A 25,712-nucleotide genomic window follows, 5' to 3' on the forward strand; every position below is an offset into this window, starting at 1 on the left:
CTCACGATGCCTCAAGAATTCATATTTTAACACGGCACATATATCCTACTCCAACATCTTTAAACAATTTGGTGTTAGTTATGTTGACGCTTCACTAGTGCCTGATCTGCCCATCGATTCATCTGCTTCCACTCCGTTAATCGTTCGTTCTCCCAAAGCGATTACGATATCTAAACACTTATACAAGCGCCGATCGGACCGAAGATAGGAAAATGTTTAATATACATTCCTTTTCGGGACCTTCGGTGCGTATACACGTTCTATCCAGATTAATTTCTTGGTTGCAAGAAGCTCGTTTCAGGTTTCTTAATGTTTAATTTGTTATTTCATGACGGGCAACATCACTGCCCTGATACTCTTCTTAGTTCCTTTGTGAGTTTTCCCAACTTATTTCGTCATTTAATGAGAAAACTTATTGCTGCACATATAATTCATAATTGTTCTAGTTTATGATCCGACAGGTACTGTCAAAGGAACTAAGTAGATTATGAGGGCAGTGATGTTGCCTGTCATGAAAGAACAAATTAAACATTAAGAAACCTGAAACGAGCTTCTTGCAACCGAGAAATTAAAGTAGATAGAACGTGTATACGCACCGAAGATCCCGAAAAGGAAATGTACGTTGAGGGATCGGCCGCGTTCTGCGTTTGCATAAGTGTGTACATTCCGTAATCACTTTGGTAGAACGAATGATTAACGGAGTGGAAGCGGATCGATCAATCGGGAGATCAGGCCGTAGTGAAGCATCAACACAAGTAAATAGCAGTGGCAACCATGAAGAAAACCGAATTATTTATAGTTATTGGACTATGATATCTACAGTCTTAAAGTATGAATTCCTATGTCATCATGATTCATGCAACATAAATCACCCGCTGTCACTGGCCATCTCATCGACGATGCATCGCATTCGGTCTCTCCGAGGGAATTACTCCCGATTGAAATTACGCACTTTGGCTTTTCATGGGTGAGGCCGCACTGGAATTTGACATTCACCGTCACGTAATTCTGATTCCATAAGTTTCACGGCAAAGTTGAACGTACGAATTACGTTTCAAAACACGAGTTTCAGTTACTTGTATATATGTTGACATTTTTCTGTAACGTGAAATTAATTTATACTTTCATTTTTATAATTCAATTGATTAATTGATGTCCTCCTGGTTAGTCTTCCGTTAGATATGTCGATTATGTTTGTTTAATTGAATATTTCCCTAATTCAATTGTTTAATTTAGGTAACAGAGACTTTTGCAAGCCATGTTTTTTTAATGGAATTAGTTTGAGTTTGGACAAAAGGATATATGTTAAATATTGTTTTCTAACACATTGCAAGTCATGTTCTTTTTAATTGATTTAGTTATTACATAGTGATATTTTTTTTTTTTTTTACAAGATCGTTTACTTATATATTATAAAACGGTGCTATGCAAAAACTATTACATCAGATTCAAGAAGAGGGAGAAGAGATGAAGTCCAAAACCGGGACGCAGCCCTTGACTTCTGTGAGTTTAACTTGAGGAGAAAATGTTGAAATAGATATCTACTGTACTGTCTGACGAACAAACCATCTATAAGACTTACTTTGCTATTCATAAGATTAACACCAGAATTGGTTTACTGTGTCTTCCATCTGATCATCCTTCTGCTGTTCCTTTTGGCTTGCCTTTGTAGAGGCCTCCGCCTGCATGCTCTCCGTGAGGTTCTTGATATGATTGATGGCCTCCTCCAAATGCTGGCACCTCTCCTTAAGATCCTCGATTTGCTTCTTTTGTTTTTCGAGCTTTTTTCGCTTGGATCGACTATCAGCATGAAAGTCGTCTTTGAGGTCGTTATGGTGCTTTACAAACTGGGCAATCAAGAAACAGTGTTCCTTGCACAGGGTGCAGGTGTCATTTCCTAGCACCCTGTCCAGAGGGTTCCCCTGAGGCTCTGCTCCCTCCTGTGCCGCTGGCTGCTGTCTGTTCTCTGCCATGACTGAGAAGAAGCGGGTTAGCGAACAAAGAGTTGAATAATGACTTGGGTTATACCTGAGAACTGCGTGGATGGCCTGCTGATTGGAGTAGCTCTGCTTTTTGCCTTGCTTGTTGTTGAAGAGGAGATCAAAGGGAAGGAACCACAGTGTTCTGTGAACACACTGTTTGCTTTCGCTGTGGTGAACTGCGTTGCCACGCTCAGGACGCCCAACTCTACCAATCTGAAACTGAAGAGGCAATGAGTTTCTGAGGAAATCGGGGGAGGGAGAGGGGATATAAAGGGAAGGGGGGGACCATTCATGATGAAAGAGCGGGATATTTTTTCCTGCAGGAACTGGGAGCGGATCTTGCTTCAGATTCGAAGTGCATTCTCCAGATGGGCGGAAGAGATGTTTACCTGAAAAGTCAGAGGGGAGATCACGAGAGGATTGAGAGTGCTTTGCTCTGGGATCGAAGGGAGAGGAGAAAGACGGCGGTGAGAAGGAGAAAGGAGAATCGAGGGATGAGAGACCGATGAAGTGATTGCTGATATGACAGAATCCGGAGATGCTGTTCTGATGTGCTTTCTGGCAGTTTGATTTCTTATGGTATCGCCCTTTCATATATTCTTTCATTCTCACTGACCTATCCATGCTGTCTGTTGACTGCCCTACTTGCTAAGGAGTCTGCCTCTGCGTTATTTTCTCTTAGCACGTGCCTAAAGGATACTTCACCCATACTTCTGATGTTATCAGTAATCCTTATCCTTATGTTGTTGAGGCCTGCTTTGCTGAATTCTTTGTCTGTGCTCATAGCTGAGATGATGATGGCCGAGTCCCCAATAATGATGGCATTCCTTAATCCCAATCTGGAAAGAATTTCGGTGCCTAGAAGTAAGCTGTAGGCTTCGGCTGCGTTATTCGAGGCCTTTCCAAGTCCCCATTCATAGCTGCAAATGGGATTCCCCTTATGATCTTTAATTAAGCCTCCTGCTCCCGCTGCTCCGGGATTGTTCTTTGATGCGCCATCAAAGAAGAGCAGGGGGCGATTTTGGTTTGAAATCCATTGACTTATCTCTTCTTTCGTTCCCCTGAGTTTCCAATTGGAATGCTTCTAATGTGCTTTGCTCTGGGGGGAGGACTCTGAGAGTGGCTGATGTTGAATTTACTGTACCAATCCCTTTCTTCTTGAGCCCAGCTCGTCTGGTCTGGGGAAGCTATGAAGTTAGTGCTGACAGCTTTAGAAATGTTAGCAATTGTTTTTGCTATGACATTGTCTAGTTTAGGCATTTTGTTGTTAAAAACGTGATTGTTCCTGGCTAGCCAGAGGTTCCAGCAAAGGGATGCAGGGATGCACTTCCATACCCTGATTAGATTATTCTTGCCTTTTCTAGTATGAGGGAAATCTTTCTTCCAGTTCTTCTGTAGATTGTGCATCTGAGCGTGGGTTCCTCGTATCTCCAAGGGGCTGGTTAACTGTTTCCAACAACTTTTAGCGAAGGGGCAAAGTAGGAAGGAGTGCTGAATAGACTCCTCCTCTGCTCGGCAGAAGCAACATATCGATGGGCCTTGAATTCCTCTCTTTCTCAAATTCTCAGCTGTAAGGATTTTCCCTTTTAAGAGGGTCCAATTGAAGTGTTTTACCTTTGGTAGGCATTCTGTCTTCCAAGCAGCTGTGTGAAGGTTCCAATTTGCTACAGGAGTTGTATTTTGTAATGATTTATATCCTTCTTTTACTGAGAAGGACCCTCCACCAGAGTCCCAGATGTATCTATCCTCGTTCTCCTTGTTGGTTGGTGCTGATCCAGATAGTGAAAGCTTCAGTGTGAGCCATAGCTCTTTGAGGTCCAGAGGGAGGTGCAGATCTTTCCAAGCAAGCCATCTATTTTGGTTCCACAGAGATATATCGTACAGGGTGGTTATCTTTCGTTCCTCCATCCAAGCTTGCAGGGGCCTGAGCTCTTGAAGAAGGTTTCTTGGGTTGGAGTTCATTATTCTGTCAGACCATATCTTGGTGTTCTTTCCGTTGCCTGGAAGCTTGGAGACATTTTCTCTGAAGTGGGCCAAAACTTTCTTGATGAGACGCCACATCGGAGTGCAAGGCCTATCTGCTATTGGTTCATTGAGGATGTTGGAATTTGGACCTCTGAGATATTTTCTTTTTATTGTCTCCACCCACCACGAGCCATTTTCTGTGAGTATCCTCCAGATCAGTTTGAGCCCCAGCGCCTGGTTGGAAAGGCTTGGAATTTTTATGGAGAGGCCTCCTTTTTCGTAAGGAAGAGTGACTTGTTCCCAGTTGATGAGGCTGAATTTCTTTGTGTCCTGTTTACCTCCCTGCCAGAGAAAACTTCTCATCATGAGTTCCATGTGTTTGTGGATACTAGCAGGAGCCATAATTATCGCATATTGGTAAATTGGGAGGCCTGAGAGGACAGCCTTTATAAGGATGGTTCTGCCAGCTAGGTTTAGCCGGGAGGCGCCCCAGCTCTGGAGTAGGCCTCTCATCTTTTCAATGTGATTTGTCCAGACCTCTGCTTTGATGTATTCCTTTGCCAAAGGCAGACCCAAGTAAGGAAAGGAGCTCCAATTTTTTTGTAGTGGAATGTCCAGAATTTGGGCTATTCTTTGCTGTGTCTGGTAGGGCACATTCCAAGTGTACAGTTTACATTTCCTGTTGTTCAGTTTGCCTCCAGAAGCTTGGAGGAATGCATCCAAAACTCTTTTGAACCTCCTAGCCATCAAACTGGAGGCTCCCCCAATTAATAAAGTGTCATCTGCAAATAACGAGTGATTTATCTCCTTTATTCCTCTTTCAATGCGTATGCCTGTGATTTCTTTTTTGTTGCGAAGATTTTCGAGATGAACACTGAGAGTCTCCGCCATGATAATGTAAAGGAAAGGGGAGATGGGGCAGCCTTGCCTTAGCCCCCTATAACTTCTGAAGGATTTGCTGGGTCGACCATTGATCAGCGGGGCAGTCCATGGATTGGAGATACACCCGCTGATTATGTTAACAAAGTTGGAGGCGAAACCAAATTTTTTTAGGACTGCACTTAAGAAGGAGTGGTCCACTCGGTCAAAAGCATTGGCCATGTCTAGTTTGATGATCATTCCACGATCTCCTCTGTTGTGAATGCTATGGATGGCTTCCTGGATTAAGATAACATTGTCTGTGATCTGCCTCTGTGGAACAAAGCCGCCCTGATTCTCTGAAATTAGAAGAGGGAGGAATTTCTTTAACCTGTTGGCAATTATTTTTGTTATGATCTTGTAAGATACATTGCAGAGCGAAATGGGCCGGAACCTATCAAAGGATTTGGGGTTTGTTTCCTTGGGAATCAAAGCTATGTGTGAAGACTTTGTGTTGTCCCCCAACTTGTGTTTTTTAAAGGCATTTTTAACCATTCTCACAAAATCCTTCTTTATAGTTTCCCAATGCTGCCTGTAGAATGCCACTGTAAATCCGTCCGGCCCCGGAGCCTTATCTTGCTGCATGCTGAAGGTGGCTTCTTTAATTTCTTCTGCTGTGGGTTCTTGCTCCAATTTGATATTGTGGTCCTCTGTTATTTTGCTCTCTATTACACTTAGAAATGCCTCGCTGTCATATTGTTGGGGATTTGCCGAAAGAAGAGCCTTGAAGTGATTAAATGTTGTGTTCTTAATGTCTTCTTGTTCCTTCAGCTCTCTCCCTTCCACTTCGATTTTGTCTATCTGATTGCTGGCTCTTCTGATTTTGACATTATTGTGAAAGAAAGAAGTGTTTTTGTCCCCAGCTTTCAACCATAAGCAGCGGGATTTCATTCTTTGCTCCTCTTCCTCCACTCGGTTTTGTCGATATAGCTCTTTGTACATATTTTTTTCCTTCTCTAAGTCCTCTGCTGTGTATTGCGTCTGTTCTTTTTCTTTGTGCCAGCTTTCCATCTCTTTTATCAGCTCTGTTTTCTTTTTCCTTTCCGAGGTTGCCTTATCCCTCGCCCATTGCTTTATAACTGTCCTAAGTTGTTTTAGCTTTGTTTCCCATACGAAATGTGGCGAGCCTAATACTTCATTTTCCCACTGGTTTCATACAAGGGTGCGAAAATCTTCATGGGAATCCCAGGCTTTGTTATATTTGAAAGGAAGAGGACCTAAGTTTATTCCTTTGTCCAAGGTGAGGACCACGGCCTTATGATCCGATGCTGTGCCATGAATTATATGACTCCTGATTGCTTGGAAATTACCTGCTACTCCTTCCTGAATTAGGAACCTGTCCAGCCTCTCTTTTATATTGTGTGATCCTGTTCTCTTATTAGTCCATGTGTATTTTCCATTCGACAGAGGAGTGTCGATCAGATTGAAGAGCTGAATGATGGCTTCTAACTTGTCTCTCGATGGATCTGCATGGTAGTTCCCACCATATTTTTCTTCCACCTGCCTAATTAGATTCAAATCTCCCCCAAGAATTATCCCGCTACTGTGGATAGTGGTGAGATCCGCTTCTATAGAGTTCCAACAGCTGGCTTTGTCTCTGTAGTGGTTAGGTGCATATATATTATAAATGTAATAAACTTCTTGGGTGCTTTTGTTCTTTAGGTCTGTTCTGATCCACCAGTTGCATAGCTGTGAGTTGATGATTTCCCACTTATTTTTGTTCCATAATGTTCCTATTCCTCCTGAAGCCCCATCTGAACCTTTTGATATGCCTGAGTAGTTTTTGAATCTTTGGGTTTGAAGCAGAAAGTCCTGCTCGGTGGTTTTGGTCTCCTAGATTAGGAGAATGTCTGGCTGTTCCTGATTTATAAGGTCCTTGATTTCTTTCAGCTTTAAGGAAGAGTCGATCCCCCTACAGTTCCAAGAGACCAAGTTCATTATTTACCAGTTGTGGGGTGGGATCCTGATTTCTCCTTGGCCTTTTCGCCGCTTCCTTTTAGCTTGCCTAGGAATGAATCCATGGGTTGTTGAGTACCGGTTGCCATCTCCTTTGCTGTTGTTTCGTCCCTTAGTTCTTTATTCGTTTTTCGACCAACTTTTCTCGGGGGATCGGATGGCTGGTTGGCTTCTTTAGCTTTGTTTCTAGTGAGGATTCTTTCGATGGTGGGAGGCGGGGAGGGAGGAGGGTTGGAGCATGGAGAGGCTGGGCGGGGGGATTGGGGAGGGGAGGGCGGAACTTCAGCTGTCAGGGATTCGAAGGGGTTGGAGGAGGAGGGGAAAGCTGAGGAGGGAGGGGGAGGAGGGGGAGGATGACTTGTTGCCGGAGGAGCTGTGGAGCTGTTGCCCGGGTTAGAGGAGGACTTTTTCCTTTTAACTTGTTCCCATGGTACTTCGGCATTTTCCTCATTATGTTCTACTTCATTTACTTTTAACTTGCTACACCTATTGGCAAAGTGACCGTACTCGTGACATACCTTGCATTTGAAGGGCAGTTGTTCGTAATCCAGCTGCTGAATGTGCATCCATTGATCCACCTTTAACTTAATGGCTTCTGGCAGTTCTTTCCCAAGATCAACTTCAACGCAGATCCTTGCGCATGCATGCATATTCTCCCTTGGTTCCGATCTATCTATATATTTTCTGACTGCATTGCCGATCGCTTTGACCGATTCATCCCCCCAGCAGTGCAGGGGCAAATGGGGGAGGCGCACCCAAACGGGGACCGCGTTGGGAATGTCCATTTCCGGATCAAAGTCCGGGGTCCATCTGTTCAGATAGAGACCTCTTGTATCCATGAAGTAAGGTCCATTGCGGAAGATGAGGTGCTTGTCTTCTTTAGTCTCGAACAGGAAGGTGTAGTATCCTCGCCCACAGAATCTGATGGCGATCTTTCCTTGGATCATTGTGCTCCAGTTGCGCTCCACCCATTTTTGGACAGTTCTTGGAGATGGCCAAAGACCAGTGAACTATCCAACAAGGCCTCTTTCTGATAAAGCTATTGCCGATTTCCTTGGGAGGGAAGGAGGTAGATTCACCTCAGGGATCTCATCCAGCTTTTTTATGAACTTTGTTAATGAGGGGCGAGGTCTGACATCTAAAGGCTCTGACAGAAGAGAAGCAAAGATTACCTCAGGGTTCTCTGAAGCTGGAGGAGGGGAAGCGGATCTTGCCATTGCAGGCCCGCTGAGAACAACAGGAGGGACAAACCGTCAAGCGGCCGGATCCCCGTAGGAGGGGTCCGCGCTAAACGGCGAGAACGCAGCGGAGGCCCGACCAGGCAGAGCCTGGGGGCGAGGGCAGAGGCACGGGGTTGATCAGAGCTCCGTCGCAGCGTCGCAGACCATCTTCCCGCCTTTCACCCTTTACATAGTGATATTTTATTATTACATCAATATTATTACAATTGTAATAGGAAAGATAAATATTTTAAATAGAAATTAATTTAGCTAATGTTGCTTTGTTTTCTAATCCATACTTTGCCAGGTCATGTTTTTTACTTGAATTAGTTTGAATTAGGACAAAAGATTATAAGATATTTATAGTGCAAATTAATATTTCATTATTATTTTGTAATGCGAAAATAAATATTTAAATAGAAATTAATTGAGCTCATTTGCTATGTTTTCTAACATATACTTTTGCAAGTTATGTATTTTTTATTGAGTTAGTTCGAGTTTGCACAAAAATATTATAATATTACAAATTGATATTTTATTTGTTATTTTGTAATAGGAAAATACATATTTTAAATAGAAATTAATCGAGATCAGGTTGCTTTGTTTTCTAACAAATATTTTTGCAAGTCATGTTTTCTTTAATTGAATTAGTTTGAGTTTGCACCAACAGATTATAAGATATTTATATTATAAATTGATATTTTATTATTATTTTTTAATAGGAAAAATAAATATTTTAAATTAAAATTAATTGAGCTCCAGTTGCTTTGTTTTCTAATATACTTTTTCCAGTCATGTTTTTTTAATTCAATTAGTTTGAGTTTGCACAAAAAGATTATAAGATATTTATATTACACATTGATATTTTATTATTATTCTCTAATAAGAAAAGTAAATATTTTAAATGGAAATTAATTGAGCTCAGGCTGTTTTGTTTTCTAACAGATATCTTTCAAAGTCATTTTTTTTAATTGAATTAGTTTGAGTTTGTAAAAAAAAAAATTATAAAATATTTCTATTGCCAATTGATATTTTATTATTATTTTGTAAGAAGAAAAATAAATATTTTAAATAGAATTTAATTGACCCGAGGTTGCTTTGTTTTCTAACACATACCTGTGCAAGTCATGTTTTTTTAATTGAATTAGTTTTAGTTTTCACAAAAGGATTATAAGATATTTATATTACAAAGTTTATTATTATTATGTAATAGGAAAAATAAACATTTTAACTAGAAATTAATTGAGTTCACGTTGCTTTGTTTTCTAACAGATAAGTTTGCGATTGATATTTTTTTTAATTGAATTAGTTTGAGTTTGCACAAAAACCTTATAAGTTATTTATATTATAAATTCATATTTTAATATTTATATTATAAATTCATATTTTAATATTACTTTTTAATATGAAAAATAAATATTTTAAATAGAAATTAATTGAGCTAACGTTGCTTTGTTCCCTAACATATAATTTTTGCAAGTCATGTTTTTTTTAATTGAATTAGTTTGAGTTTGCAAAAAAAGATTATAGCATATCTATATTACAAATTGATATTTTATTATTATTTTGTTATAGGAAAAATAAATATTTTAAGTAGAAATTAATTGAGCTTATGTTGTTTTTCTAACAGATACCCTTGCAAGACGTTTAATTAAATTAATTTGCGTTTGCACAAAAGAATTATAAGATGTTTATATTAGGAATTGATATTTTATTATTATTATTTTGTAATAGGAAAAATGAATATTTTAAATAGAAATTAATTGATCTCACATTGTTTTGTTTTCTAATAAATACCTTTGCAAGTCATGTTTCTTTAATTGAATTACTTTGAGTTTGCACAAAAATATTATAAGATATTTATATTACAAAATTGTATTTTATTATTATTTTGTAATAGGAAAAATATACATTTAAAATATAAATTAATTGAGCCGAGGTTGCTTTGTCTTCTGACAAATATCATTGCAAGTCCTGTTTTATTTAATTGAATTAGTTTGAGTTTGCACAAAAAGGTACATTACAAATTAATATTTTATTATTATCTTGTAATAGGGAAAAAAATATTTTAAATAAAAATTAGTTTAGCTCAAGTTGTTTTGTTTTCTAACATATATCTTTGCAAGTCATGTTCCTTTTATTTGAATTAGTTTGAGTTTGCACAAAAATATTATAGCATATTCATATTACAAATTGATATTTTATTATTATTGTTTACTAGGAAAAATATATATTTTAAATAGAAATTAATTGAGATGAAGTTTGTTTGTTTTCTAACCAGTTTTTTTTTAATTGAATTAGTTTGAGTTTTCCAAAAAGGATTATAAGATATTTATATCACAAATTGATATTTTATTATTATTTTGTAATAGGAAAAATATATATTTTAAATAGAAATTAATTGAGCTTAGTAATACTTTTGCAAGTCATGTTTTTTTGAATTGAATTAGTTTGATTTTGCACAAAAAGATAATAAGATATTTGTATTACAAATTGATATTTTATTATTATTTTGTGATAGGAAAAATATATATTTTAAATAGAAATTGATTGAGCTCATTGCTTTGTTTTCTAAAAGATACATTTGCAAGTGATATGTTTTTTAATTGAATTAATTTGAGTTTGCACAAAAAGATTATAAGATATTTATATCACACATTGATATTTTATTATTATTTGGCAATAGAAAAAATATATATATTTTAAATAGAAATTAATTGAGCTTGGGTTGATTTGTTTTCTAACACATACTTTTGGAAGTCATGTTGTTTTAATTGAATTAGTTTGAGTTTGCACAAAAATATTACAAGATATTTATATTACAAATTGATATTTTATTATTATTTTTTAATAGGAAAAAGAAATATTTTAAATAGAAATTAATTCAGCTCAAATCTATTTTTTTTCCTATGTGCCTTATATTTGTTTAATTGAATATTTTCATAATTTAATGGTTTAATTTAGATACACTTGTTTCTTTTCCACCTACCTTAGTCATGTTTTTTATAATTGAATTAGTTTGAGTTCTTACAAATGGTTTTAAGGCATTTATATGAAACTAATATTTTATTACTATTTTGTAATAAGAAAACAAATATTTGAATTAAAAATTATTAATATAACAATTGCAAAATAAATTTTAAATACATTTATGAAGTTTTTCATTTGAAAGATTGAGCAAATCCACAAGCGTGTATAACCTCAAAATTAAAAGCAATACACCATATCTTATTCACCTTATAGAAGTGGGTCTTTCCCCTATCGAGAGCCTAGCTATGACTAGGTTTCTGTTGTAAAAGCACAAACTCAATAACATAGGAGACCATAGACTTCCTAAGCTAGATTTAAATTCCAGCCAAGACCACCTACGGCTGAAATGGGGTTGGTATAAAGACACCAGGGTCGGGTTAAAACATTGGGAGATTGACGAGAATGTTGCATTGAAAATCATTAATAACATTAAAAATATTCTTACTTATAAGTTCAAAGAAAAAATGTGGTGTAAGAAAGATTTAGCAGCTAAAATAAAATTAAGAGATTATGAGGAGGTACCCTAGAAGATCAAAAGTATCTCTGAGTTTTAACTAGATCAAAGAAGAAAACTAATATAGCCAAGATTAGAACGAACTCTCATGAGCTCCATAGTCAAACGAGTTGTTAGGTAGTTCCTAAAACACCATGAGCTCCATAGTGAAACGAGTTGTTAGGTAGTTCCTAAAACATCATGGATGGAAAGAATTTGCCATCTGTGTGAGAATATGAGCACCGAGGATGAAAATCACTTCCTCTTATAGTGCCTCGTGTACAACCATATTAGATCTCAATTTCATAATCTTTGTTGTGGTACTGACCTTCCTAGCCTTTTGCAATGTCAAAATTATAGTGAGCTTAGGAGGCTTCTCTCCAAGATTTTTCAACATACGAATAAAATCTTAAATCAAACTAATTAATTCATTTTCTTTATGTCCAATGGACGTTAGACATCATCATTATCATCATCATCATCATCATCATCACCATCATCATCATCACCACCAATTTTAAATTTTATTTCTAAAAAAAAAATTATTGTGTCTAGGTATTTTATTATGAATTAAGGTATGCACCTTTTGAAATAAAAATAGAATATTAACTAAACAAAAAAAATAACATGCTTTATAATAAAATAAATGGGGACAAATTTTTAGAAACACAAATCTTTCTTCAAGTTTTGCACTTGACACATTTGCATTCAAAAAAATGTGTGCACCTCTAGAGATTCTCGGTACTTGATAAATCCAAAATGGAGATTGATCTATAGTGGTTTAAATTACCTAAAATGTTGAAATTTTCCAAATTAGAGATTAATGTAGACTAGTTTAAATTATCTAAAATATTGAAATTTGTTTTACATTCAAATTATTCTTCATTAGTTTTCCTCTTTTCTTAAAATGGATTATAATTTCCAAAATTGAATAGTTTGAGTTCAATTAAGTTATGCACCCATATTATGCACTTATATTTCTATTAATCTTGAATTTTTTATATCTCTTTTTAATATTCCTTTTTGATATGGTCAAGATGGACAAAATTTGACCATGGTATTTTCCCATGCTATTTTCCCATGGCATCTTTTTTTTTTTTGGAATTTTAGCACTCCGTAACTTTCATAGGCAGAAAGGGAAACACTAGAGGTAATGAAAAACCACTTTTAAAGTTTGGATCTAGTCCTTCGAGCTTCAGAGAGGGCTCTCTCTGTATCATTTTTAATATTAGTGTTTACATGTTAGGCTAGGCATGAAAGGACAAGATAGGTTTTTTCAATTTTTGGTTGTAAAATGGAAGAGAGCTCCATTGGGCATGGATTCATAATGTCCTTAGCAATCAATTAAAATAAAGAGAGGAGAAGAAAATAGAGCAAGGTAGGAAAACTCCTGGATCTCGTAGAGGTGTTGTGGTGTGGATGACATGAATAAGAAATATGATCAATTAAATATAGAGAATATACAGATGAATTCTATACTTAATATAAGAAAGAAAACATTGATATTGCTTAACATGCCACAATAGAGTAATGAAAGTAAATATTATTGTAAACAATTTAAGAAGGAAAACATTCATGTGAAACTTGAAAGGAAACAAATTTACAAAGAGGGAAACATCACCATTTTCTTGACATGAGAATCCTCAAACCAAACTACATCTATATTACTCGATTGATTACTTCAAAAATATATTTGGCTTCATACAATCACACATTTTTTTTCTTCTTGCATAATCCAACACTTATTAAGTACTTTTACAAAATATTTATAGAGTTGGTATCGAATTGGTTCGGACATCAAATAAATTTTATTACAAAATAATATCTACTAAAAACATGTAGATATTTCCAAAATAGAACTAAGTAATAGGAAATATAGACTACTTTTTATTTTCTGTTCACACTTTGAGGTGAACTGCTGGTCGTTGTATCTACTTTTGTACTTCTTTTGTTTGCCTACTGCCCAAAACTGTAGGATTTCCGTTTTTCTTGATTCAACTAGCTCTAGTGACTTGTCCTGTCCCTCTTCACTAGGAATTGAAAATTTTCCATGCTTTGAAATCCCTCGTCTAATTTTGTGCATGTCTCGAAAGTTCGTTGTTCAAAAATATATGATGTATTTGATGTTGAATGAAGAGATCATGTTGTAGGCCTTCCATGAAAGCTTCCCTAGTTATAGTTCCTCTGACTTTAGAAGACTTAGATGCATCTGCAACAATATTACATAATCTGTCTTGATAATTTTCTAATAGAATCAATTTTCAATTAGAAGATTTTAAGGTTTGGAGCCCTTTCTCTTGCAATACATTAAATTTTTTATAAAATATTTTTAATTGCAACTTCAATTCTTTGCACTTATTCTCCGACTTTATCATGAGATAACTCTTTGTTAACACCCTTTTTACTTCCATCATTGTGTCTGTTCTGTGTTGAAAATGAAGCTCTTCAAGCTCTTCGTTAGTTTTATAATTCAATATTTTAATAATTCTATTTTCTTCTACTTGCATGTGCTCGATTTCAATCTTTCTTTTTTCAATTGTTGCCTTGACACTCTGCACTAACTTTTCCTCCTAAAATATGATTTGATTGGATGACCCTAATTCTTTGATGTTTGCATTTATGTTATGCCATATACTTTTTTTGGCTTTTTCCAACATCTGATTTGTTAGAGACTAATTCTCATACTTTTGAATTTGTTGTATCAATTTGTATTTCTTTTTCACCTCTCCTAGGTATGCATTATCTTATTTTATCTTTCCTTCCTCCACTTTTGTGAATGTTGATGTTAACCTCTCATTTTCCTTATTTGTTAATGATAATTCTCCTAAAGCTTGGACTAGCTTTTGAGAGGAATATGATGTTTATCCTTGTGCTGTTTTTTGTGCTTCCTGTTGTGTTGACATACCTAATGTTGATGTACATGCTCATGATATAACTTTTGCTTCCAAATATTCTTTTTGCTTTAACATTGCTTCTATGGCCTCTTCCATCTTCTAGATTTGAACATTCTGTTAAACTATTATTTTGAATAGTTTTTCTTTCTCCATTTCAAGATTGGTGACTTGTTTGGCCTAAGGGTGCCCTATAGTTGGAAGCTTGAGTTGTTTCTGAGGGATTTAATATCTGTATTTTTCTTTTTAATTATCTCTTTGACTCCCTTGACATCACTAGGATAATCTTCTAGTTCAATTATTAAATATTCTAAAGTTTTAATCGTAGTGTCTTCTGCGAGAGAGGACTTTTGTTCTATATTCAACTATTAATGCATATTATTCAGAGAGGCTTGCAAATTTGAGGAAGCCATGGCTAAACTATTGAGTGTTAATTAAATCATCTCACGTGATTTCTTATGTAAATCTATTCGATCAATTGCATGAACCTTTTTGGTATCAAGAAAATATATTGAAGATTTGTAGTCTTCTATAGTTATGGGGGTTCGAACTATAGGTTCCAAAAAGGCCATTCGGAACTACCCCTTCTCTATGTCAAATGAAGACAAAAATCTGTGTTGAGTGGTGGTAGTTTTCTTCCAAAACTCTGAATATCTTGAAGCCTCAAAAGCTTTAGTCTTCAACTTGAACTCCCTGTATCTTGTAAAAATACTATGTTGTGCTGGAATATGAGATGTAGAAGAGATAGTTGTTTGAGTTGTCTCGTTAACATATGGGAATGAAGCCATGGGAAGACCTGTCAAAACCGTTGTATTTTTCTCGTGTGAATCCTCTTCTTCTTAGTATTCTTCTTGAATATTTATTACCCAAGGATCACTCTTAGTATTAGTCTTTGGATCCTTCTTTCTCCTCTTGACTTGCTTCTATCCATTCGGTGAAGTAATGTGTAGCTATCAGAATCCACTTGGTTGGGATAAATAAATTGGATGGATCTCCCTGATAAAGTCTAAACCCCGCTCCTGAAAATGTACTTGTACTGAAATAGGCTTCAAAGGAAAATGTAGGAGTTTATTTTTTCCTTCAAAAATCTGATAGTGATGACAAGTAGAAACCCTTTTTGTACGCCATCCAATAAATTAGGCCAATAAAATCCATCTCTCAGGATTTTATTTGTTGTAGTCCTCCAGAAAAGGTGTCCCCCACAGTTACCTTTATGAAAATATTCCATCATCGTATTCGCTTCAACCTCTAACAAACAATTCAATGAAACCCCCCATCATCATTCCAATATAAAGCTTTGTTCAAAATGCAAAATTTAACATCTTTTAATTTAAAAAAAATATTTTCTTTAGTCTTTGTCAAACCTCGTGGAGCTTGTAAATGTTGCAAAACATAAATAATGTTTGTGTAGCAAGGGGAATTAAAAAAACCTTCTGCTACATAGTGTTATTCACCATCTAGAGCAGCAATAAAATTGATGTCCAATGCATGCAAATTTGACTCAGCCATTTATTTGGCCAATCTGTGACCTTTAATAACATTTGTAGTCTTAATCTCAATATCATACACTAAAATAACAACTATCCATTTACTCCTTTTCCCATATTGATCATTCTGACTAAGGACGTCTTTTACTATTGCATTAGGAATAAATGCAATTTTATGAGAGTGCAAGATATACACTTTGAAATATTTCAAAGCTTTTATAGAAGAAAAAGTTTTCTTTTCCATAATATTTTATTTCAAGAAAACATCTCTTAATCCCCCACTAAAAAAAGCTATGGGATGCTAATATCCATCCATGTTTTTATGCATTAGTACTGTTACAATAGTATGTTTTGGAGTAAAAAAAAATTAATAATGAAATCATTAGTGAAATCAGTAGTGGCAGGAGCATAAGTAAAAATTGACTTTACCTCAATGAATGATATTTTTTCTTCTACATTCCATTTTATTTCATTGTCCTTTATCAACATGTTGGTTATAGCTCTTAAGATCTCAATTAAATTTGGGATAAATATCTTGGGAAAATTATTTTTTCTAATGAAAGACTGAACTTTGTCTTTTTTTCTTGGGTGATCAATTTTCATGATAGTTTCAATTCTCATTGCGTCAATTTGGATAACATATTTGGAACTGATATGTCCAACCAATTTACCTTCTTCGAGAAAAAAAATATTAGGATTCAAGGACTCGTAGAAGGTGTATTAATTTGATATTTTTAGGAGGATTTGTTGTAAATTTCTTATTTCTGAGATTATATTGTTTGTGCACTTCCATAATAGCAATTTGAAAAACCTTTTTGCAATCCTCTAATTCTATAGGCATAAAATCTTGTTTTTCTAATAAGAAGATATCTTGTTCCTCTTTGGTAAAGAAAACATTATCTATTTCTCCTTCACCAAAAGTGTTAATTCGATTCTCTTATTGCTCATCTGTTGTCTCATTTTCATCCTCTGCACAATTTTCTTGAAAAGGAGGTCTAATTTGTTGCTGATATATTAGGTTTCATAGCTCTCTTTGTTTAATTTGGGGTTGGTTCCTTCAAAAATTTGAATTCCTGATGTGAGGACCCTCTTGTGGTTCCCTTGGTGGAGCTCTATCTGTCAAAGTCATTCTTTCCATCATTCTCTCCATGGTTTTAACCAAGGTGTCTACTTTCACTTCTATTAATGAAGAAGGTTCCTCTCTAAAAGTCACTCTCTTTTCAGCCCTTGGTTTGCTTTCTTGGCAAGAAGATGGGCCTCTACACTAACATCATTCTTTTTCATATCTTCCAAAGTGGATGAATTTATTTCTCTCAACTAATAGGCCATGTCAGAATCAGAACCATCTAGATATCGAAGTAAAACCTATCTAGGAGGAGAATTTATTTCGACTGGAATAGAATTATAAGGGTTGTTGAATCTATATGAATAGTCTTGAACTCACTCTGGTGGAGCTCTTCTTAAAATTTCATATTCTGCAAGAATCTGAAGGGGATTCTTCTTAACCTGGAAATAAGAAAGAAAAATTTGATGAAATTTCTGCAAGTTGGAGATACTGCCTTTTATTTTCTTCCTTCACCTGTTAAAATGTGAGAAAACAACCTTATTCAAACATCATCATCATCAACCTCTTCCAATTCTACAAAATAAATTGTCTTAAATTGATGTGTTTTAGAGTTGTAGTGGGCCTAGTGCCATCAAATTGTGGTATACATTGTGACTAATTTAGTGGCATAGAACTTAGTGGTTGTTACAAAACCAAAGTGGCATAACGAGCTGCCATATTTGGAATATGAGACGAGGATGAAACTGTAGCTGTGCTTGATGTTAGGGGTGGTAAAGCAGGTGCCACTAAGACCTGCCAAGTTACTATGAAAGGATTCTAGATGAGAGATGAAATGGCGATAGTGGAAAAAAGGGAAATCACATGGGAGGTCAATGATGAGGTAAAAGAAGAAATGGTAGTTTTTGAACTATACATGTGTTGTGTGTGGAGCTTGATTATCTTCTTTATTTAGAGGTATCTCCACATTGGACCCCAGATTATAATGTGGTGGAAAGACCTCCGTAAAATGTATGCCATCAGGGGGGTCCAGGGGGGGGGGGGGGGGGGGGAAGGACGATTATTTGGAGTGCCCCCCAGGTGGGTGATTGGGGGCAGCACCCACAAAACTAAAAGTAGATGTAAAATTTCTTGGTAAAATGTTGTAATTTCATAGTCAATCTGGGCCATTGTAATTTCATAGTCAATCTGGGCCATTCATTAGGCGTAGATCTGACGTTAGAAGTAATGTTTAATTTTTTGTTTTTTTCCCTAGAAAGCAACCCCTCACTATATATGAGGGAATTGTATTGCATCTATGCATATTTGTATTTTGAGTGAGAAAGAGTGAGGATATTGTTTGAGATCGAAGAGGGAATTACAGCAGATCGATTGTAGGTTGTATCTCTTCAGTTTGCTGGATAATATAAAAGGAAGGACTGGATGTTTCTAGGTGGACGTAGCCCAAATTGGGTGAACCACATATATCTATGTCTCTATTATTTTATGCATGTTCTGTGTTTATATTTTTGCAATATTTTATGTGTTCCATTGCTCTGTAATATATAGTCTTCTAACAAAATAGTTTCCGAGCAACCTTATTCAATGGGTTACTAGATCTTCAAGATTTTCATACTGTTGTACAAAATATTTATTAGAATCTAAATTGATAGCTTATGTGCTGAGATAAGAGGTTTCAAAATGGATTCATCAAAGATTGTTTGAGGGACAAGGCTATGTGACTTGTTTCTAAAAGGACTATGCTCGAAGGGTAAATCAAACTCAATATCCTCAACTGTTATAAAACTCTCTCAAAGTGAATTAGATCTTCGCAAAGGATTATTTCATTCTTGATTTTCTCTAAAGATATTTTTTCTAATCAACCTCTCAAGATTATTTACAATTTTGAGAGGATTAGGATCTAGATGGGATTGGGTGTAAATATTTCTAAGCTCTATATCTTCAAACAAAATATTTACATCTGGGAATATATACAACTTTTGGGTGAAGAATTCAGCCTAAATATTTCCTAACCCACTGTGATAGATAGGGGATATGTTTAAGGTTTTGTAATCAAAGATATGAGGGAAGAAATCCCCAGTATGGTCATGAGAATGTTAGCACTATGTGGTTTTCCTTCGCTAAAAAGGAAATTGCAAAGGTAACCAAAAACCACTTTTAAGATAGGATATAACCCTTCCAACTTTATAGAGGGGTCTCTCTATATGATTTTTAATCTTAGTGTTTGTATTTTAGGCTAGGTATGAAAGGAAAAGATAGATTTTTTAAATTTTTGGTTGTAAAATGGAATAGAAGTCCATTGGGAATGGAGCCATAAGGTCTTTAGTGATCAATTAAAATAAATAGAGGAGAAGAAAATAGGGCCAGGTAGGCAAAAACTTGGATATCGTGGAGTTTTTGTGGTGTGGATGAGATGAATAAGAATTAGGATCAATTAAATATAGAGCATACATAGATGAATTCATACTTAATATTAGAAAGAAAACATCGATATTCCTTAACAAGACAGAGCATGGTACTGAAAGTAAATCTGACCCTTAATCTTGTTGCAAAAAAATTAAGAAGGAAAACATTCATGTGAAACTTGAAAGGAAACAAATTTAGAAAGAGGGAAACATCACCATTTTCTTGACACAGGAATCGTGGAACCAAACTACCTCTATATTACTAAATTGATTGCTTCAAAAATATAATTTCTTTCTTAAAATCACATAAACGTATTTTCTTCTTGCATAATCCAACCCTTATTAAGTACTTTTACAAAATATTTATAGATTTATTCTCAAATTGACTCATAATTAAAATAAATTTTTTTAGAAAATAATATCTACTAAAAACGTGTAGATATTTCAAAAATAGAACTAAGTTATAGGAAATCTACACTATTTCTAATTTTTTGTTCACACTTTGAGGTGAACTATTGGTGATTGTAGCTACTTTTGTGCTTCTTCTATTTTCCTAGCTCCAACAACTTATCCCATTTCTCTACACTAGGAATTGAAAAAATTACCATGCTCTAAAATCTCTCATTTAATTCTCTGCATGTGGAAAGTTGGTTTGTTGAAAAATAGATGATGGATATGATGTTGAATGAAGATATCATGTTGTAGGCCTTCCTTGAAAGCTTCTCCACGTATAGTTCCTCTGAATTTAGCAAAGTTGGATGCACCTGTAGCAATATTACGTAATTGGTCTTGATAATTCCCTAATTGAATCAATTTTCCATTAGAAGCTCTTAATGCTAGGAGCACTTTCTCCTGAAATACATTAAATTTTTTGTTAAATCTTTTTACCTGTAACTCCAATTATTTTCACTTGTTGGGCATGGAATCCCCCCATAGCATGTTTTGGCACTCAAAGCCCAAGTTTTGAGTAATATTATTGTAAGGCCCTGCGAATTGGAGGGGCAGAATGTATGTTAGAGTCATAGGGTTGTCCGTCCTAAGTGTTGAATGTAATGTCAGCCTACCCATGGTCTGCAGACCATGGGATTATATAAATAGAGTGAAGCTCTAAGTGTAAAATATAGAGAAAAAAGGAAGAGTGAAGTATGAGATAGAAGCTCAGAGCAAGTGTCTAAGTGTGTCTTGGGTCGTAGTAGTAGGAAGAGGCTCTGCATTTGAGTGCATAGAGGCCTAGTAGAGTCAACAGTTGAGTGTGTGGACCCTTACAGCTGAGTGCACAAGGTAGAGTAGACTCTGTAACTGGAAAATAGATTAATAAAGAAAGGTTTTTTAACCAGTTCTACGCATTTGTTTTGAGTATTACATGTTTGATATCATTTGCAATTATACTATTTAATTACTGCACACACTTGTATGAATTGTGAATATTGTTAAGTATAACTAAAAGCATACAAATAAGCTAAGTTAGTCAACTAATATTGGGTTTCTAGTAAGTACTTGGGTAAGAACATTGCTCGGCCCCGAGTAGGGCTGTGTGAAGGCAGTACCTCAGGCTATGAGGTATGGGTAAGTGCGCATAGTGACATGCGCATAGGGTCGAACCGCCAACCACTTGAAATCATTAGACATCTCCAGGGTGTGGAAACCTAGTTCTAGCACCCTCCCATACTACTTCGGGTGAGACCTCAGTCCACACTCCGCAGACTGGTGCCTAAAGGGCTAGTAGTACCAGGATTTGGTTGCCTAAATCACCTCTGAACTTGGGTCAGGCCCCAAAAAGAGAACAAATGGTTCCATGCAAATGGTAGATGATGCTTGGTGATGCGTCCCGGAGTTGGCCATCGGAGTAGATCTACTAGTAGAAGTGCGTATCAACAGTTTGGCTACTGGAGTCCATGAGGCTAGGGAAGAGATGACAAAGGTGCAACTGGAGTTGAATCTCCAGATTGTCGAGCTGCAGTTGATGGCGCAACCTTCGACTCCCCCAGAAGTCTGAGAACAGTGCGTCAACACTATTGCAGTAGGGTTGGAAGGAATTGGAGGTGGATTGCACGATTGTACCAACATGTTGGAATAGGCACTTGAGGTCCTCATGACTTTGTAGGAGGACCCCGACATCCAGCGGCCGGAGACAGAGGCACGCGAACTTGAGCAGTAGTACAATAGCATTAGAGGAACTCCGCAGATAGTAGTCCTCACTCAGCATCTTGCGAGGATGCAACAAGCGCAGGCATTAAAGGGACAGGTGGAAGCGGCACGCCATAAGGAAGCAATTCTCAAAGAACATGTTCAGCCATCGATTGACGAGGCCTTCACAATCATGGAAAATATTGAAGGGAAGCTTGTACACATTCAGGGGATGCATGCACAGATGGAGGAAAGTGTGCTAGCCACGGAGGTCTCAGAACAGAGGATGCAGCAGGTTCAACAAGCAACAGTTCAGTGCGCTGCAGACATCAACACCATATGAGAACAGTTGGAGGCATGCCAAGATCTTCGTGCTGACAGAGTGACTCAAGGGCAAGTCATGATGTTTGTGTTGGGGGCCTGTTGGGCATGAAATCCCCCCACAGCATGTTTTGGGTCTCAAAGCCCAATTTTTGAGTAATATTATTGTAAATCCCTATGAATTGCGGGCGTGAAATGTATGTTAGAGTCATAGGGCTATCCCCCCTAAGTGTTGAATGTAATTTCGGACTACCCATGGTCCACAGACCATGGGATTGTATAAATAGAGCGAAGTTCTAAGTGTAAAATATAGAGAAAATAGGAAGAGTGAAGTACGATATAGAAGCTCAGAGCAAGTGTCTAAGTGTGTCTTGGGTCATTGTAGTAGGAAGAGGCTCTACAACTGAGTGCGTAGAGGCCTAGTAGTGTCCACAACTGAGTTCGTGGACCTCTGTAGCTAAGTGCGTAGGGTAGAGTAGAGTCTATAACCAGAAAAGAGATTAATAAAGAAAGGTTTTGTTACCAATTTTGTGCATCTATTCTGAGTATTACATGTTTGATATCATTTGCAATTATACTGTTTATTTACTGCGCGCACTTGTAGGAATTGTGAATATTGTTAAGTATGACTAAAAGCATACAAATAAGCTAAGTTAGTCAACTAATATCAATTTTCTAGTAAGGACTTGGGTAAAAACATTGTTTGGCCCTCGAGTAGGGCTACGCGAAGGCAACACCTCAGGCTGCGAGGGACAGGTAAGTGCACCTAGCGACGTGTGTGCATGGTCAAACTGCAGACCACTTGAAAACATCAGACATCTCTAGTGTGCAGAAACCTGGTTCTAGCACCCTCCCATACTATTGGTGAGACCTTTGCCCCAGTTTAGCATTAGCTTTCCATTTCCTTGAGGATAATAGTCTGACATGTGCCTTAAGCGGGTTGATTTATTGATAACAAATCTGGTCAATTTTATAGGTGAATGGTAAGGAGCATTATCAAGTATGAGAGCGTAAGGGATGCCAGACCTGTTGATGATAGATTTTCTATAACAGATGCTAACTTGTCCTCATTAACTTTCTGAAGCAGGATGGCCTTGATCCATCTAGAGAAGTGATCTGTTTCCGGGAGTGTATACTTCCACTTCTTCCCACCAATGAATGTATTTTCGGATGCCTTTCCATAATGCTGGAACACTAGGGTTTGATTGTCACCTTCGGACACCTGCCATTTTGAGGAGTTATCATATATGGATGGTCTAAAAACTAATTCAAAATAAAATTTATTCTTCTTCAATCTAAGATTAGGTAAGAGTTTTTCAGCCATTCCAGCCATCTGATTGGCATCTTGGTTTTGCCTTTGAGGTAGGTATGAGATATTAAAAGAATTAGAATTGTCGGTTAAGCTCCATACCTCATGTTGGTACTTTACCAGGTGTGGCGAATTGTAGTATATCCTTTTCTTTACCTGGTCCATAATTATTAGTGAGTCACCAACTACAAGATTTCTCATTTTCGTATCAATGGCCCTTTTCAGGCCCTGCAATAATCCTTCGTATTCTGCCGTGTTGTTGGTGCATGGGAACTCCAAGCGGTCAGCCATCAGATGTTGGTTCTCTTGTGGGTTGATGAGAATGTTTCCAGCATCTGAACCTTCTTGGAAGTTAGAGCTATTAAAATAGAGTGCCCAAAATGTATAATCTAATGCTACATCAATTGAACTATTATCTATGGAATTAATCCTATCAACTAATATAGTATAAGATAGCTCATCAGTTGGATTGTGGGGGTGTTTAATTCTTTCTTCCAACTGTGTGTTTGTGAAAGCCTCCTTGATTGTTTCTACATGGCACTCCCCGAAATAGGTTTCCGTGGCATAAAAATCAGAACTATAATTCCCAAGGATAGATTTATACAACATTACAGGTTCAATGGGGCTATTTGGTTCCGTTACCATGTACTTCATGTACCTCTCCCGATCCACTCTCAGCATATCACTTTTTCCCCTCTAAGGCAACAAAAGATGGGACCAATCAGTTGAGAAATATCCATTTAGATTTGATGACCAGTCCCTACTAAACGACATCCCATAAGGCTCAAGCATATCCACTACCACTATATCAATGACTTGAGTGTATTGAGGCTTAGAAGCCATCCGAATCAACACATCTTTCAGCTCCCTAGTGACTCTCACATTCGTTATGTCCAACTGCATAATTCTAGTTTCAGCTTTATCGGGTATTTCCTAAAGTCTCTTAGCAACAACGTGAGGCATAACAATGGATGAGGCACTAGAGTCTACCAAGCAATTATGCACATTCATGTTGAAGATTTCGAATGTGATAAGGAAGGGTGGAGTCATATATTTCGATTTCCTCCCTGTCATGGTTGCGCTGACATCTTGGGGTTTTCGATTCATTTTATATAACTTGGCCTCCATAGTTGATGGTATTTGGGCTGCACTAGTGGTCCTAACAGGTTTGGACATTGGCTTCTTGGTTTGGGTGATTGGGGTGGTGGGGGCTTTGCAGTCCCACTCATTCATAGCTTTCGGCAGCAAATCTCTTTGCTGTGTTAATTTTAACAAGTCAAAATATGTGATATTGGCCCTAGACTTCTTGAGATCATCCACAATATTATAATCGATGTTATAAATAGGATAAGGCAGAGTAAACATACCTGTTTTTCCATTTTTAAGTGGGAGTTTACCATGTTGAGTAGCCTTCGTTGCAGTGGGAGATGCATTTTCTTTCTCTAGGTGACTTGCAACAGGGGTATTCTTGGACTGGCCACTAGGCCCACTCTTCTCAACAGGAACTCTAGGGCAGATGCTTTCACAGGGTGAGCATCTTGCTTTGTTTTTATAAGGGCTTTGTCGCACCTAGAAGCGGTCCTTTACTGCGCATGTGGATTTCATTAGTGTTAATTTTTGCAATGTCATCTTCCTCATCACCATTCTCATCATTATGGAAATCCCACGACACATTAACTTCGGTTTCCTCATCTGAGGGTTCCTCTACTTAGTACTCCTCTTTGTCTCCTTCTTCTGGTTCGAGCTCCAGTATAGGTTCTTCTTTGTTGAGGAGCGATCCAATCAGAGCTAATTCTTCTGTGTTTAAATCCCCTTCATTAGGTGGAGCAGGCAATGCAAGCTAACTGTCACCACCTTCTATTTTCTTCTGGTAGAAAGGTTTGAAGGGTTTTCTTTTATCATAATATCCTCCCTCACCACTAGTACTTTCTCCATGATTCCTTCTCATATCAATGACTGTGTTCATATGTTTTTTAATGATACGATGCAACTCTTCCACATCCGTGGTGTCCTTGTCTTTAGTTTCAGCCCCTTTATTATCCTTTCCATTATTCTTCTTGGGTGTCTGAGAGGCTTTTTTCCCTCCAATTATTGGGTGGCATGCTATGAGGCTGATCGTTTCATTTTCAACTTTCGCCAATTCATCGATAGCACCATGTAAGGTTTGCACATTACTCCTTTTAACCCACATCGTTGTAAGGACATGGAGAGCAGAGATATAGAATTCCATTAGAACCTCTAGAGTCGGTCTAGCGATGGCTAGGATTCTATTGAACAAGGTGTTGAACCAGATTTTAAAATCCTTAACTTTCTCATTGCTTTCCATTTTCATATGGGATAATTCTAAAACTAAGGCTACATGTGTTTTGTCATCACCAAACTTGTCCAAAAAGGCCTGTTGAAAAGCAACTCAAGAGGTGATTGGCCCTATTCTCAAGCTAAAATACCATGTGGAGGCTACACTAGTCAAATTGAAAGAGAATAGGCGGCACACCACATCTTCATCGGCAACCCCCAACCTGCGCAAGGCTAGGAAGAAAGAACG

General features: G+C 36.9%; 1 protein-coding gene across 1 annotated transcript; it reads right to left on the reverse strand.

The window, feature by feature from the left end:
• Nucleotides 1-2,598: 2,598 nt before the first annotated feature.
• Nucleotides 2,599-7,606, reverse strand: LOC149184957 (uncharacterized). Its single transcript, XM_089415489.1, has 3 exons — nucleotides 7,340-7,606; nucleotides 3,127-6,011; nucleotides 2,599-3,043 (listed from the first exon to the last, which is right to left on the reverse strand). The coding sequence occupies exons 1-3, from the start codon at nucleotides 7,604-7,606 to the stop codon at nucleotides 2,599-2,601; spliced, it is 3,597 nt and encodes a 1,198-aa protein (XP_089271615.1).
• Between the last annotated feature and the right edge of the window lie 18,106 nt (nucleotides 7,607-25,712).

The sequence above is a fragment of the Pinus tabuliformis genome, chromosome 3_2 (assembly GCF_031772625.1).
Source record: "Pinus tabuliformis cultivar Carrire ecotype Pingquan chromosome 3_2, CPIR1, whole genome shotgun sequence".
Lineage (NCBI taxonomy): Eukaryota > Viridiplantae > Streptophyta > Pinopsida > Pinales > Pinaceae > Pinus > Pinus tabuliformis.